At 56.4% G+C, this 15,710-nt stretch overlaps 1 protein-coding gene and 1 long non-coding RNA gene across 14 annotated transcripts in view; one reads left to right on the top strand and one right to left on the bottom strand.

The window, feature by feature from the left end:
• The window catches only part of NFIX (nuclear factor I X), a 102,045-nt gene that overhangs the window by 62,202 nt on the left and 24,133 nt on the right, over window positions 1-15,710 (top strand). For all 13 annotated transcript variants that reach the window (XM_021083712.2, XM_021083711.2, XM_085012745.1 and 10 more), the window contains exons 3-5: window positions 14,022-14,084; window positions 14,425-14,499; window positions 14,906-15,026. In XM_021083712.2, coding sequence (XP_020939371.1) covers window positions 14,022-14,084; window positions 14,425-14,499; window positions 14,906-15,026 — 259 coding nt within the window. The remainder of the gene's footprint in view (window positions 1-14,021; window positions 14,085-14,424; window positions 14,500-14,905; window positions 15,027-15,710) is intronic.
• LOC146405470 (uncharacterized) overlaps window positions 4,866-15,710 on the bottom strand; it is a 30,861-nt gene continuing 20,016 nt past the window's right edge. The window contains exon 3 of the long non-coding RNA XR_014837562.1: window positions 4,866-9,871. This is a non-coding gene — a long non-coding RNA (uncharacterized LOC146405470). The remainder of the gene's footprint in view (window positions 9,872-15,710) is intronic.

Here is a 15,710-nt window from a genome sequence, read left to right as displayed (position 1 = left end):
GATTCACACATCTGCATGTGTGCACACATGCACACACAAGCTCCCAGCTCCCAGGATTCAACACATTAGAGTTTTCACATGCTCTCAAACACACAGAAAAATCTGGGAAGTCTGTCCTGCGCTTAATTGAATTAAAGGACTGGGCTTTGGCAGGACATTGTGTATCTGAGCTGCAGCTTCTTCCAGCCGTTTTCAGTGCTGTACAGGATGGTTCAGGCTCCCTGTGATTCCAGCTGCTGCTGTTCCTCTCCCCTCTCTCCTTCCCCCACTTCCTTGCCTGGGGAGGGCGAGGTCAGCAACACCTCACTCCTCATCTGTTCTCTCACCACCTCGCTTTCCACTACTTGCTGGTAGGAGGGTTGGGCCTTCTGCAGAGCAGGTTTCCCCCCACCCCCCACCCCGCAACATGAAACCATGGGACTGTCTGGAGCAGAATGGTCCAGCCAGTCCCTCATTCCAGATTTTCTGCTGTCCATGCGTAGGGTAGGAGCTAGAGAGTGCCATTGGTTGGACATGGGATGTACTTCCTGGCCAAGTATAAAGCCACCAATCTCTGCCTGAAAGGGCTGAGGGCTCTGGGGAGCCAGCATCCTTCTGGAGTGGCTAGGAGCCCTAATGGACAGGGTGGGGTGCCAGTGGAGGGCACCGAGTACTGCCATCCCTCAGGTCCCCTGTCCAACCTGAGCCGGGGAGTATATGGGGATGTGCTACATAGCAAAAGGGATGCTTTTCATTATCTCTCCCTTCCCACCCTCTCTGCAGTCTCTGCTTTGGCAGGCTCTGGGGGTGAGCCTGTTTTCAGTTCCCCTTTATGACCCCACCCTGGCCCTTCCTTGGGGAATAGATGGAGTGAACTCAGCCCCTGCCTCTCATATGAGGGCAACCCCAGCACCAGAGCCCAGCCGTCACTTTGAGGAAGCCCTGGACCGGCCATCCCTTACCCAGAGCCTGAGGGCATCAGAAAAGGCTCATATCTGGAATGGGCACAAAAGGCACCCTGGGGCCTCACCATGGGCAGGAGGGGGCATGGTCAGTCAGCCTGTGCCTCCTGGGGCAGCAAATCCTTGCATGTGTCACCTTCTTTGCCCATGCCTTTGTGGGAGGTCCTGCTGCATGCAGAATCTGCCCTCCAAACTGCACAGTTAAAGAGCCACCTGGGCAAGCTGCTAGTGGCCAGCAGCAAGGGCATCCAGGGGGCCCATTGGAGGAGCCCAGGACAGCCCTGCCCCACATGTGTGACCTTTGGTGTTTGGGCACGACACGGGGTAGGGAGCAGTCCTTCCTTGGCTGCTGGGTTGACCTACTGGCTGGCAGGAGAATTGGGAGGATTGGGGGTCGGAGAAGCAGCCGGGCCCGGTTGGGGCCCTGAGAAGCGATCTGCGAGCTGCCCAGGGTCAGGGGGGAGGGGGCAGGGCGGGCCTCACCTCGGCTAACCTCTCTGCGGAACAAAGGGGCCTTTCTCCACGCCTGCCCTGGGAGGGTGTGCCTGCCCGGCTGCTGCCACCACTGCAAAGAGCGCTGGCCTGTTTTTTTTTTTTTTTTTCTTCTTCCTGACTTTTCTCCATTTTTTTCCCTCTTTTTGGTTCCCGATCTCTGACTTTTAGTCTCCATTTTTTGGGGAGTAGGGGAGGAAATCTTCCTCCTCCAGCGTTTATCAGGTGCAGCAGCAGGTCTGTGCTGCCAAAAGGTGGGGGCATCGTGGCCGTATTGATAACACCCCGGGGGTCACAGACTCGCCCACCATTCAGGGCAGCCCCGCTCTGAGGAAGGCGGGCAGGGACTCAGAGCTGCGGTGGAGGCTGCGCACGGTGGGCCCGAGCTCACTGGATTACCCCTCCCAGCCATGCACCTGGCAGCTCCCCCTCCCACCCGCCCCACCTCCTGCTTTTCTTCACTGGCCCATTCCCCGGCCCCCTTGCATCCGGCCCCCGCACCGCAAGCTGTTCCTAATCAATGAGAACGGGAAGCTCGGCCCTCATATCATATCACGGGATGTGCTTGGCAGCGGCAGCGAGCAGAACTGCTGCCTCGGGCAGCACAATCCGGGGTCCGAGAACCGGAGCCTGGCCGGGTCCTCCTCATTACTGTTTGGACCTTGGGGTGTGCAGAGGGACCCTGGCCCCTTGGACCCCAGGGCCGGCAGCGAGCAAGTTCGCCGCCTCCGCCCCCGCCTCAGCCAGCCGAGGGCAGCTAGTGTTAACTCGCTGTGCCACCTAGCTGCCGAGTCCGGGAGTGCAGCATGCCGCTCTCAGGGGTGCGGGGCCCCGGAGCCCCACAGCCCTGGGAAGCCCCTTTTGGTACTTAAGAGCGCCGAGTGGGGAATTTGGTACCTGCCAGCCTGTAGGATTGATGTCATTTTGTCCCTTTAGCAGCTTGGATTATCCCAGCCCTGAGTCTGTGTAGCTGCCTCCTGTGCCAGCCTCTATGTTCTGCGCAAGTTTGGGCCTCTGGAAGAAGCCCTGCCGCTGCTTCTCAGGATCACAGCAACCCTGAAATATAGAGTGCCAGAAGCTGCCTCTCTATCCTATCAGTAGTTTCCTATGTATGCTTGGCACTTTACAGTATATAAAACCATCCCGTCTTATTGTAAAAATTCCTGCTCACGTCTCACTGTGCCCTCTGAGGCAAGCTTGGGGTTTATTGCACAGAGAGGGGGAGGAAGCCTGGAAGACATGCTGGGTGCGTAATAGCAGCAGGTCTAGGATTTAGACCCCAGGTTCCCAATTCCAAGCCCAGGGCTCCTTCCTGCCTCCAGAGCCATCTCATCCCCCAGGAAGAACACCTGCCTGCCCACCCTTTTGGCCCAGCCTGGGCTTTCAGGGCTCTGAGTTGGAGAATTGCAGTCAAAGCCCCAAATTCCTCATGTCTCATCTGAATAGTGGCTGCCTTAAGGCCTCCAGGATGGGGAGAGGAGCAGGCCTGCAAGAGTGCTCCCCTGCCCTTCCCTCCTTAGGGAGATTCTTGTTCCTTCTTCTGGTCAGTCCAGTCCTCAGGCCTAGAGGCAATTGTGTCCAACCCTACATCTAGATCCAATTGGACTTTGTAGGAGTATTAGCAGTTCTGGGTCTTCCAAATCAGTTCCTTGGGAATGAGTGTCAAGGGTTGAAACTGCAGGAAAGATGTTCTTTCTGGAGAGGGAAGGTGCCAGCCAGCTGGCATTTCTGTCTCCTGGGTGATCTGTGTAGCCATGGTTGGAAGAAGGATCTAGAAGGGTCTCTTCAGAGTCTTAGTAGCCACTCGAACTGGGCTTCTAGGTGTGGAGGAGACAATAGTGAACAAAATACTGATAAGCCTTGACCCCAGGGGACTGATGGTCTGGAGGAGCACTCCTGGCCAGTAACCCTTAGCTTAGGAAATTTGGTGGCCAGGTCCTTGGGCTCTCAAGCTGTCCAGAACCAGGGTCTCCTGGTCTCACCCAGCCCTGTCCCAGCCAGAGGCTCCCAGTGTGGGTGGGATTTGAAAGATGGGTGGCTCAGCTTCCATCCTCCAGGCAGCAGCTCTCCACTTAGACATTTGATTGTGGTGTGCAGTGGTGTTTGTTGCTCTTCCATGAGCCCAAATCTGACTCCCCCGACAAGGCAGGTCCTTGGCAGAGGAGCCTCCTTTAGGGTTGCCAGCCTGGGCGCCCGTTGCTCTCAGGAGCCTGAGGAAGAGCACCTGAGGATGGGAGGCAGGTGGCCTCCGTCTGCTTCCCCAAGGGAAAATGGAGGTAGGTTCTTCACAGGGTTCTTCCCCAAGGAAAGGGGGCAGTGAGAGGCAGAGGGGGGCAGGACTCTGCTCACAGTCAGAGAGAAGGAACATGGAGAGCAAGGAAGCCAGGTGGCCCTGATGCTCCCCTGTTTCCAGCATCCTCTGGCTCACCCAGCTCACCCAGCTCCCTTTCCAGGTGAGGAGGCTCTGAGTGAGGGCCCTTCTCTTTCCCAGGGCCGAGAGTGAATTTCCTAATCCTGGGGGTTCTGTTTTCCCCCTTCTTCTCCTGGTCAGTTATTCCTTCTCTGCATCTCCTCCCTTACCTAGAACATTTCAAGGGTGCATGGGTAGGGGCTCCTTGGCCTGGATCCCCCAGCCCTTCGCTCTGCTGAGTGCCCTCCAGACAGATGCTGGCAGCTCGATGCAGACCAGGCAGTTGAGCTCATGAAGCCACCCCTGAGTATTTTAGGAAAGTTTCCTCTCCTTCTGTTTTGTTTGTTTGTTTAAAGAAATCATTTCCTCCATTGTTTTCTCCTTCTCTCTCTGCATTCTCCCCATTTTCCCGCCTCCCTTATAACCTTCTACTTCTCTGATTCTGTCCATCACAGACTTCTTTCTTAGAACCACTTTGACTCTGATTTTTTCTATCTTCACTCCTCCCTCTCTCTTCTTCTCTTTTAGTTTTAATTTTATCTTTTTTGTGATTCTCTTGCTCTTGGGTCCACCGCCTTCTTCCTTCCCTTAAATTCCTACTAATCCCAAGAATGTCCCTCAAGTGGCCTCCAGAGCCTTGGCCTCCCCCTTCTCATCTCAAGTTGGTATTAGTGTCCAGAGGACTCTATCCCTTTACAAATAATTAGACCAAGGGCAAGTGTATTTGGGGGTTGGGGGGAAGGTGACGGCTAGTTCTGGGAGGTAGGGACACTATTAATAGTCCTAAGAGCAGCTGGAGGTGGGGGCGGTTGTCTGGCCAGGCCTGGCCTGGGCAGCTCAAAGGGCCAGAAAGGGCAGCACTGGAAATAGAGTGGGCAAGGGTGGGGGAGCAGTTCTGCAGGCCCCTAACCAGGATGTGGCCACCCTGTATGTAGGGCCCCCGTCTTTTCTTGGTGTGTAGAATGTGGAGGGCATTCTCTACTATCAGTTTCTATCTCTCAGCTTCGGGGCCCGAGGGCCACTTTTCTGGGCCCCGCTGTCACATGACTTCTGGCCCCAGGCCCTCTGAGAAATGTTGGCTCCAGCCCGTGCTGCCAGGAGAGGAGCCCAGCTGATTGTGTGGCAGTGCCTATGCTCCTGGTGTCCTCAGCTCTCTGTCGGCCCAGGACTGAGCTAGGATGTGCAGGGCCTTGTGCCCAGCACCCTCAGAATCCAGGGACACAAGGATTTCTCCCCTTCCCTGTTAGCCTCGCCATTCTTCTGGCCTTTTCTTTCCCTGCCTGTCTCCTTCTGTTTCCAACGTGATGACTGCTCCATTTCCTGCAGCCACTGAATTTGAGGAGCTATGCATCTTAGAACGTTCTATTTTGCCTTTTATTTCCAGAGAAACCTCTCTGCCCATCTTTGCAGATGGAATGGGCCAGGTCTTGAGGGAGCCCTTCTGCTCACTGATGGTGGTCTCTGGGGTGAGACAACAAAAGCTATATTCTAGGGTGTACTTGATGGGCCATTAAGAATATGAACTGAGTTCCTGTCGTGACTCAGAGGAAATGAACCTGACTAGTATCCATGAGGATGCAGGTTTGATCCCTGACCTGGCTCAATGGGTTAAGGATCCAGAGTTGCTGTGGGCTGTGGTGTAGGTGGAAGATGCAGCTAAGATCTGGCATTGCTGTGGCTGTGGCTCAAGCCAGTGGCTGCAGCTCCAATTCAACCCCTAGCCTGAGAACTTCCAAATGCCATGGGTGTGGCCCTAAAAAAAAAAAAGGAACATGAACCCAGAAGTTTCCTTGTGGTACAGCTGGTTGAGTATCTGTTGTTGCCGCAGCTGTGGCATAGGTCACAACTGTGGCTCAGATTCGATCCCTGGCCTCAGAACTTCCACGTCATGGATGCAGCCAAAACAAAAAACAAAAATCTCCTGTGGGAGGGGAGCTGCAGGTTAGCCACAGCTTCCCCACCAAGGTGGCACTTGAGCAGAACCCAGAAGGAGGAATAAAGTTCCAGCCAAGGGAGGTGAAGGGAATTGGTGATCCAGCTGACATTTATGGAACCCTTACTATGAGCTGGGCCCTGGACTAAGCACCTTATACCTGCTTTCTCATTTATTCCATGCCCAGGAACCCAGGGGACAGGTGGTTATCTCCATTTTACAAAGGAGGAAACAGTTCAGAACTTGGCCAAGGTCATTGGGCCGGTAGGTTCTAGAGCACGGATGTGAACTCAGGGGAGCGCCTTTCCACTATTGCTGGCAGCGCACCTCCTCCCTCCATTTCCCCTTGCTCTCGGTGTGCCCCCTTTGCCCACTCTGTGCTGGGGCCCTCCCTTTAGTGGTCACAGGATCCAGACCAAGGCTACCTCCCTGGGTGGGTCAAAGGCAGGCTCAGGATGCAGGTGGAGGGAGGCCTGGGGCCAAGGGCTCCTGCCTCCCTTTGTCTCCCACAGGTCCTTCCTTTTGCTTCCTTCAGTAGTGGCTGTCTCACTTCTGTTCCCTCTCTCTTTTTTGGTCTTTTTGTCTTTTAGGGCCGCCCCCTGGCATACAGAGGTTCCCAGGCTAGGGGTCCATTCAGAGCTGTAGCTGTCAGCCTACACCACAGCCACAGCAACGGGCAATCTGAGCAGCATCTGTGACCCAGACCTCAGCTCATGGCAACGCCAGATCCTTAACCCACGGAGTGAGGCCAGGGATCAAACCCATGTCCTCATGGATGCTAGTCGGGTTCGTTAACCACTGAGCCACAATGGAAGCTCCTCTGTTCCCTCTCTGATGGAATTATGCTCTGATGGGACTTCCCAGCCCCTGGCATCTCTGGAACATCCAGGATAGTGTTACTGCCTGGCTCTGGGTCTTCACGTTCACTCTGCAGACAGCTGTGGAGCACTGATATCTGAGGTGCTGGGGTCAGTGTTGGGTCCTCTGCAAAGAGCAGACCCAGGAGGAGCCTGCAGGCCCACTTGAATCTCCCACTGCTGCTGTGGGTGGGGATTTCATTTGTTAACTACTGGACTGGGCTTGGAGAGGCAGCTGACAGGCTGATAGGCCCAAACTCTTTCCCTCCATCACCTTGTTGGGTGCTTTGCTCTGCCCTAGGGTGTGTCCCTCCTCTCTCCTTTGCTATTATCTGTGGTCCCATGGGGACGAGCGACTGGGCACTTAATTCCCCCAGGCTTCAGTGTCCAGGTCCCATCTCTAGTTCTCTGGGTTTGGGCTGTGCTAATAAAGGTTCTTCTGGCAGGTGCAAGACAGAGAACACTAAGCAGCTTACACAGGGGAACAGCCTGGGGCTGCTTGCCTGAGCCCAGCCTTCATATCCCACTCTTCTGGTCCCTTGGGTACCAGATAAGCCCATGGACTTTCCTTGTCCTCCCTTCCCATAGCTTCACTGCCAAGCCACGAGCCCTTCCATAAGCCAGAATGGCCCTTTCTCCTTGGGGGACCCCAGACAACAGCTGCGGAGGTGGGGTGCATTGCAATGGAAAAGGCAGTTTTGCTGGGGTCAAGGACCAAGAATGGAATCTCCCATCTTGATGCTGCTGGTCCTTGCCTGCCAGATCCCTGTGGCCTGATCTGCTGCTCCTAGTCCCTCCTTCTTCTATGGCCTTCTTTGAGCCCAGGCCCCACGGGCAGCCAGAGCAGATCCAAACCATGTGTGTGTGACGGATATAACTGGTTTTTTTTTTTTTTTCTCTTCCCTGTCACTCATCTCCTCCTCTCCCACACAGGTGACTCAAGTAAAAGACTTGAGCCCCTTCAGATCCATGAAAAGAGGGGAAATGAGGAGAGAAGAGAGGAGGATGATGAAGGAGGAGTGACATGTCTCCCGGCCCTGCCCCTGACTGCACCCCCACCCACAGCTTAAGAGCACAGCCCTGGTCAGGCTACTGCCTCCAACCATGTGGGGGGGTGGGTCTAGGGATGACAGAGGAAGGAATAACCTCAGGACAGCCCCAGGTCTTGTGTGCATGCACAATGGCTCATGGGGATGGTGTGGAGAGTGGAGGGAAGGAAGGGACGATCTAGAAGCCCCTGGGCCTGGCCCAGGCCGAGACCCGCCCCCCTCTGCCCTCTGGCTGCCCTGCATTATTCTCAAGGACTTCCTCGATCTTGAGTCTCCTGTTTGCAGAGACAGGGAGAACCCCTCTGTGACCTATTCCCCTAGCCCCCCATCCGTCTGCCTCTCCCCTCCTCAGGGTGTCTCAGATTCTCGGACTTGGGTTTCAAGAGGCACAATAGTTACATTCTCCAGCTCTGATTGCTGCAGGCCAAGCCTCTGGCTCCCCTTGAGATTGGGTTTCTTGTGCCCTGGAGGCTCCTGAATTGCATAGAAAGTGGGGGTAAGGGGGAGGCGGTGTGCTGCCCTGGGTAGGGCCAGGAATCAGCTCCTGAATTGGCCCTTCAAAAGATGGCACCCCCAGAACAGAGCACAGACCAACCTGCTTCTTGTACCCCAGGCCCTGGGAGGGCTGAAGGAGGGGAAGGGCTGGTGCACCCCAAGAACTGGCCTCTCCAGCCCTCAAAGGCTAATGGTCTGGACCAAGCTGAAGGGGGTTCTCCTTAGCAGTGAGCATGCTGACACAGCATCTCATTCCATCCCTGCTGGACAGCACAAAGTGGCTGATGGCATCTCTAAGTGTGTGTGCGTGTCGGGTGTACACACATGCCTGGGTACGCACATGTGGGCGTGGTTGAGCTGGGTCTGTGCACCCCCTCAGTGCCCGAAAAACTTGCACGATCTGTGATGTGCGTGGGGGCAGCCAGCCAGCCAGTGAGTTACATGTGGCCCCTTTCTCAGAAAATTTGTTTCGGGTGGGCGCTGAGGCAGAGCATTTGCTGCAGCGAGCAGGAATTCCTCCCTCACCTAGTAAGAGCCATAAATACCTCCCTGTCTATGGCTGGAAACATATATATTAAAAACATGCTATCAGTTAGGATTTATGTGCCGTGCTGGGCTCCTCCTGGCCACTGGAGCTTCCCCTCTAGAGCTCCGATGAAACGGCAGAGCCCTCTTGGAAACATGCACGTGTGTGCGCGTGCACACTCACACACACAGACGTGCAGGCAGGATTGGAAGAGGAAAGGGGGCCAAAGAGAGGGAAAGTGAAGGAGAAGGAAGGACAGAGATGGGGGCATGGAGCCAAGACAGAGCAAAATGAGACCAGAAATAGGATTCTAGAGGGAAAGGCAAAAAGCTGAATAAAGGAAGAAGGGGGGGATTCAAGAGCCAAGAAGAGGTAGAGAAGGGGTAGAGCTGCAGGGGAGGGTATGAAAAACTGTATTGTTCCAGGAGATTTGGCAGGACCCTGAGGACGAGAGGGTCCCACAGTGCCAACTTTTGGCTGGGCCTCGCCCAGTTCTGGGTGCTGCATGGGGCCTCCCTCAATGTTTCTTACGAGCATTGACCCGGGGGTGACTGAAGACATGTGTGGGGATGAATGGGGAGCAACCTTGGACCCCTGAGCCAAATCTCATTTCAAAGCCTTGCTCTGTGGAGCTTACTTGGGCCCACACCTAGACAGAGTCCAGATTTGTCACCTGTCCCTGCATAGTCCTCCCTTCTGGAAGCCTCCGCGGTGGTCAGAGCCTGGAGGCACTACTGGCGAGTGAGGCCTCTGCCTGGGATGTGTGGATTGCAGGAGTAGCCCTAGTCCTGAGAGGAAGACAGTCAGCAGAGCGTGCCCTCATGTACGACACGAGCCAGACCGTGTGCACCCCTCCCCAGCCTGACAGCATCAAGAACAAGTTGTAGCCTCCAAAATTCTCTTCGTCCCCAGGCAGGGGCTGGCAGGGGCCTGATGCCTGTGTACCTGGGCATCGGTCATCAGACACCGTGGCTGTACTTGGTTTTGAGGAAGCTGCACTTATCGGACTGAGCGGGAGGAAGCTTAGCGCATGGAAGGCACTCTCCGGTCCTCAGCACCAGGATGCAGGAAAACGTTGAGGTGGCTCAGGGCTGAAGGGAGGTAGCAGTGCCCCTGGTTCCTCTGTCCCATCTTGACTCTCTCCAAGAAGTGAAGGCAGCCTTGGTCTCTGAGGAGAGGTACAGCATGGGAGTTGGGTTTAGTCACGGTGGCCCTGAACTGGGGGTGTGTGGTTAGGGTCTCTATTGCTCTGGTAACCAGGCTGGAGAGAAAGCCAAGGCCGGAAAGGCTGCCAGGGGACGTGGCCCTGGAAGGCTGGGGAATCAGAGAGACAGGCTCGGGGGGCGTGGGCCAGGCGGGAGAGGATAAAAGATGGAGCCCAGCACCTGCCCGCCTAGTGCCAGCCAACACTTTCCCTGCCCCTCCACTGGCCCGCAGACCACCAGCTGGCCCATTGTCCCCAGTGAGAAAGCAGACACTGGGGGGGGCTCCTGTGTGGCAGGAGCTCACTCATGCACGCCCGCCTGGTAGGGACTGCCAGGGAAGACCCACTCCATGCTGGGTCGGGGTGAGGGGAGAAGGGGGGTGGCAGAGAGAGGAGCCCTCACTGCACAGCAGTCAGGTCTCCTCCTGTGCTGTTGGCAGGGGGCAGTGCGTGGGGCCTGCGAACAGGAGATAAAGAGTTCAGGCAGAGGGTTTTCTCTCACTAACTGTGGATTTGTGTGTTTGTTCAGCTGGTGGCTCTGATAAGCCCCATTCTGCTAGATAAAAGCCAAGCAGCTATGAGGCGGGGCCTGGGGAGGGGTGTCATAAAGGGGCCTGCCTTTTTTCTGTCCCAAGGCCTGGGGTTACCCCCTCCCTGCCCCAGGGAGCCCAGACAGGGAAGGGAGTCAAGGTGCTGGGATATATGTCGTGCTCTCTGGAGTGTCCGCCTGGGGTAGAGCTCCTTATCCCCAAGGGCTGTCCAGAACAGGCCCTGACCTCAGGGCACAGCTCCCCAAAGAACTCATCATTTAAGAAAGCTAGCCTGGGAGTTCCTGTCATGGCTCAGGGGTGACGAACCCAACTAGTATCCATGAGGATGCAAGTTTGATATCTGACCTCACTCAGTGGGTTAAGGATCCGACGTTGCTGTGAGCTGTGGTGTAGGTTGCAGACGCAGCTTGCATCTGGCGTTGCTGTGGCTGTGGCGTAGGCTGGCAGCCGTAGCTCTGATTTGACCCCTAGCCTGGGAACCCCCTTATGCTGCAGGTGCAGCCCTAAAAAGCAAAAAAAAAAAAAAAAAAAAACAAAACAAAACAAAAAAAAAACCAAAAAACTGCTGGCTCCTGCCCCTGGGTGGGGTGGGCATCTTCTCACCCTCCTTGGGAGCCTGTCCACTACAGGCCCAGTGGCCTGTCTGAGCCCTGCAGCTGCTGACTGGGTTCCAGCCAGCCCCCTATCCCTGTCTGCCCAAGGGTCTGCCCCCATCCTGCCCCTTACTGGGACCCTGTCCTGAGGACCCTGTCACCTTGTTGGGACAGGGGTCTATTTGGAAAGCTGGTGGAGGTCCTGAGCCTGGGGATGGCCTGTAGGGGCCTCAGCCACATTCGAGTGGACCATTTGAGTGTCCCGAGGCCCCCAGCCATGGCCCTCCCTGTCCTTTCTGCTTGGTACTGCCCAGGAGGCTGAAGGGGGTGCTGCCTGAGCAGGATGGTGGGGCCCTGGCCACAGCTGCCCCTGCTGCAGGGCTGGCTCTTCTGCTCCGAGCCCCAGGCCAGATTTCCAGTGTCTCTGCCTTTTGTCCTGGAGCTGAGCTGAGCATGCCGGGGCCGGCGGTGGTGGCATTGTGGGACGCTGGCTGAGGCCGCCAGCCGTAAGATGGCTGCCAAGGGCTAAAATGGCTGCCAGCAGCGCCCGGAGCACCGCCTGGAGGCGCGTGGCAGCGGGCCTTGCCCGCGCTGGATCCCGGCTCCTGCTTTCTCCTTTACGTGAACTAATAGTAATAACAGCAATAACGTTTCAGGACACTGTCCTGGTTTAGAAGGATTTCCTGTCTGTCGCGCTCTCCTGGAGCCCCATTTGTCTCTGCCTCAGTCGCTGGCCCACCTCCATCTCTTTGTCGGATTCTCTCATCTTTCTGTCCCTGGTGTGCGCACGCGCGGGCGGCTTTCTGTTTCCACCTGGCCATTTCTGAAGGGCTGGGACCACTCTCATAGGTTGGCCTTCTCCATCTTCCCCTACTCCACTGTCCTTGGCCTGGAGGGTCCGTGGGGACTGAGTTTGTCCTGGGACAGGTGGAGTTGGTAGCAGGGATCCCTGGGCAGCACAGCCTTGACCATGTGCCCCTGGCTGGGTGCCACACACATTGGTCCTACAGCTGTGCTCCTCCTGCATTATGCATCTGGGAAAGGATGGCCCTGAGAGGCATCAGGGTCTGGGTCCTGGTCCAAAGAGGTCCCAGGGTGGGCTGCCTACTGCTTTAGCTCCTTGCCTGCTCCCTCCTCAATCATCTGGGCCTTGAATCAGACCCAGAAAGTCAGGAATGGGCTGAAGTGAGGGAGCAACAAGAAAATTCACATTTGAGAGTTCCCATTGTGGCTCAGCGGTAATGAGCATGACTAGTATCTATGAGGACACGGGTTTAAGCGCTGGCCCAGCCCAGTGGGTTAATGATCCAGCATAGCTGTGAGCTGTGGTGTAGACCAGCAGCTGTACCTCCAATTCGACCCCTAGCCTGGGAACTTCCATAACACCACAGGTGCAGCCCTAAAAAGAAAAAAAAAAGAAAAGAAAAGAAAAAGAAAAGAAAATTCACATCCACAGAGAGGTTGCCTTCCCAGGAACGTGGGAGAAAGTCCTGTGGGCTCTTTCCGGAGCAGAGTGCCACTAGTACAGAGATGGCCTGAGGTGGGATTCACCCTCCCTAAACACATGGGGGTGCAAAGGGAGGTGTGGCGCTTATAAACCTCCATTTTCTTGATCTGTGACAAGATTTAGTATTACTTTTTGGAATTGAAAAGAATTGAAACGAAATAAAGGGTAGGGGAAGTGGGGCCTAAAACCGTCCTGGAGGCAGCCTGTTTTTTTCCCCACACCGGGGCAGGAGGCTAGGAAGTTGGCCGAGCAAGCTGTGGTAGGGCCTTGGCTACTGTTCTGCCCACCAGCCACAGCACCCGGCGTTCTTCCTTCCCTCCCAAGTGGCTGCGATGTCTCTCTACTTCTGTCTCTTGGGCCCCCATCACTCTTCTGGAACCTCCTTGCTGATCACTCTCCAACTTGAGCAGCTCTGCTTGTGAGTGCCATGGGGAATGTACTCCCTTGGCAAGCAGGCTGATCGCGGGGTGCTGGGCGAGACCCAGTAGGCAGGGTCACTCCAAAAAGTTGAGCAAAGCGCTGGCCAATACCAGGGCCCAGTCTTCTGAGGCCACCCCATGTGGTCCCCCTGTGAGCCACTGATCCTTTACCAGATGCCTGCCTTTCTGCTGCCCTACAACCTGCCCTGGCCCCCCTCCGCCACCCTCTCGCCAGCTGTCGTGCCCAGGCAGGCATCCTGGAGGTCCCTGTTGTGCCCCGCACACAAAGCTTTGAGGACCTGGGGGGCAGGGGCGGGGGGCTTTCCCAAGCTCAGCAAAATATTCACACGCACACTCCACCCTGCCCCCATCCCTCTGTGAGCTCCCACCGCACAATGGGCCCTTGTCTTGGGGCTCCCTCTGAGCAGCTGTGGCACTGGGGCATGAGACAGCCCAGACAGGCTGGCACAGAGCGGGCGACAGCATCAGGGCAAACCTCCCCCCTCTGTGTTGCCAGGCACTGCCTGTAAGCATAAAGGTGAGGTGGGGGTGGCGCAGGCAGATAGGAATGGCTCTAATTAACGGAGTGAGGGAAGGAAGGGGCTGCTTCTCTGGAACTTGAGCCTGGTAGAGAATGGGGGACCCTGGGGTCTGTCCCAGCTGTGCAAAGCTTCTCGCCTGGGTGCCTCCGTGCCCTGACTCTCGGCCAGTGCTGCTCACCCGTGGGCAACTTGCCTCCAGGGCACATTAGGCAGTGTTTGGAGACGGGGTTTTTTTTTTTTTTTGGAGTTGTCACAACTGGGATACTACTGGCATCTAGTGGGTGGAGGCTAGAGATGCTGCCAAACACCCTGCCGTCTCCAGGATAGCCCCACCGAAGTAGCAGTAGTTCCTTTCCCCTCAATCTCTCTGATCTCCCTGGGCTGCTCAGGGAGTTGAGAGGGAGTGAAAGTGTTTACAGGGCTGGAAGGGCAGCTGCTTGCCTGGTGTTTGTGGGGCACTTTGGTCTTGACCCATCCCCCCTCCCCTTTGTGTCTCCTGCAGAATCCGGACAATCAGATAGTTCAAACCAGCAAGGAGATGCGGACATCAAACCACTGCCCAACGGTCAGTGCCCCCTGCCTTCCTGCCTGTACCCGGCCTCCCTGGCTTGCTGGGCCCACCACATCCTCCCCACACCTTTCTCTGCTCTCCCCTGCCCTGGCCCACCTGCCCCTGCCACTCCCCTCCATTCTGCTATCCCTTGACTGATCTTGGGCTGCTCTCCTGAGGGGAGGGCACCCACCTAGAGCACATCCCCACTTCCACGGACATCCCAGGACCCTTGAGGGCCAGCTGGGGCTGGGACATGGGGCATGAGATGGAGCAAGTGAGGGTGGGGAGAGCTTTGGGGAGAAAGGCAGACAGCCCCTCCTGGACTCACTCACTTGCCCTTTTGCCTCCTTAGGGCACTTAAGTTTCCAGGACTGTTTTGTGACTTCCGGGGTCTGGAATGTGACGGAGCTGGTGAGAGTATCACAGAGTGAGTCCTTTCCTTCTGGGCCAGGGCTGAGTCAGCAGGGATGGGGGTGAGGGGGTGAGGAGGTGGGACTTGGACCCCACATAGCCTGCACCCGCCCCCCCACTGATGGGGTCTTGGTTGGGGAGGGAGCAGGCAGGCTTCCTGGGATACTCTGTGCCTCATTGGCACCGGGGCTAGGTGGAAAGGGGGCATTCAGAGAGCCCCACTTCTAACTGCCACTGCTTTGGAGGAAAAAAATCAAAACCAGTGGCTCTTCCCAGCAACCTCCAGCCAAGAGGAGGTTTCCTCAGCAGCCTTCACAGTGAACTCATCCCAAAGCTTCTGGGGAGCCGCTTATGGCAACAAAACAGGCCCTATTGGGCCTCCCACACTTTCCAAACCTCATCACAGTCTCCCTTCTTCCCAGCTCCTGTTGCGACAGCATCAGGGCCCAACTTCTCGCTGGCAGACCTGGAGAGTCCCAGCTACTACAACATAAACCAGGTGACCCTGGGGCGGCGGTCCATCACCTCCCCTCCTTCCACCAGGTGAGCCCCACACCGCCACGGTCCCCGAGCCCCCCCAGGCCCTCTCAGGTGCTTCGGCAGTTGTACACTGTGGCCTGGGTGCTTCAGAAAGTCACCCTTTGTTGTGGGCACTGGCTTCAGAGCTGGGATCCACTGTGATCCCCCCAACATGCACCTGGCTTCCCGGCTTGTGCTTTGGCAGGCACTTGGCCCTGAGGGCACACATTCTAAACAAGGCATGGCTCTGCCTAGAAGGTTCTTCCTGTGGGGATCCAGGAATGTGTCTCTCTAGAGGATGTAACGTTTGAGCACAGATGCACAGGGTGCAGGTACAGGCGTGGGTGGATGCTCCAGGTAGAGAGAGAAGCCTCCATCCTGGCCAAGGCTGGATGGGGTGGCAGGACTACCCCCACAGAGGGCTTTGGAGGCCAGAGGAAGGTGTTTATAGACTTAAAATTCACTGCAGGATTTGAGGTAGAAGATGCTGGAATATGTGTTCCAGAAAGTATTTCTAGAAGCAGTGTGTATGGGCAGGACAGACAGCCAGTTTAGCTGTCCCGCAAGGCTGGAGGAGAGGAGGGCTTGAGTCAAGTGGGAGATTGGCATGAGAGGGAGGGGTGGAGTTGAGAGAAGCCAGGGAGGTAGATACAGTAGGCCCTGGTCGGGGCCAGTCGTGAGGGCAAGTTGGGATCCTGTCCCTTTTTT

Source organism: Sus scrofa, chromosome 2 (genome assembly GCF_054392235.1).
Source record: "Sus scrofa isolate SSC_HxYL_T2T_F1_AM1 chromosome 2, Sscrofa_HxYL_maternal_Yorkshire_Landrace_v2.0, whole genome shotgun sequence".
Classification (NCBI taxonomy): Eukaryota; Metazoa; Chordata; class Mammalia; order Artiodactyla; family Suidae; genus Sus; species Sus scrofa.
Note: the sequence above shows the minus strand (reverse complement) of the source record. Positions and strands in the feature narration are given on the sequence as shown.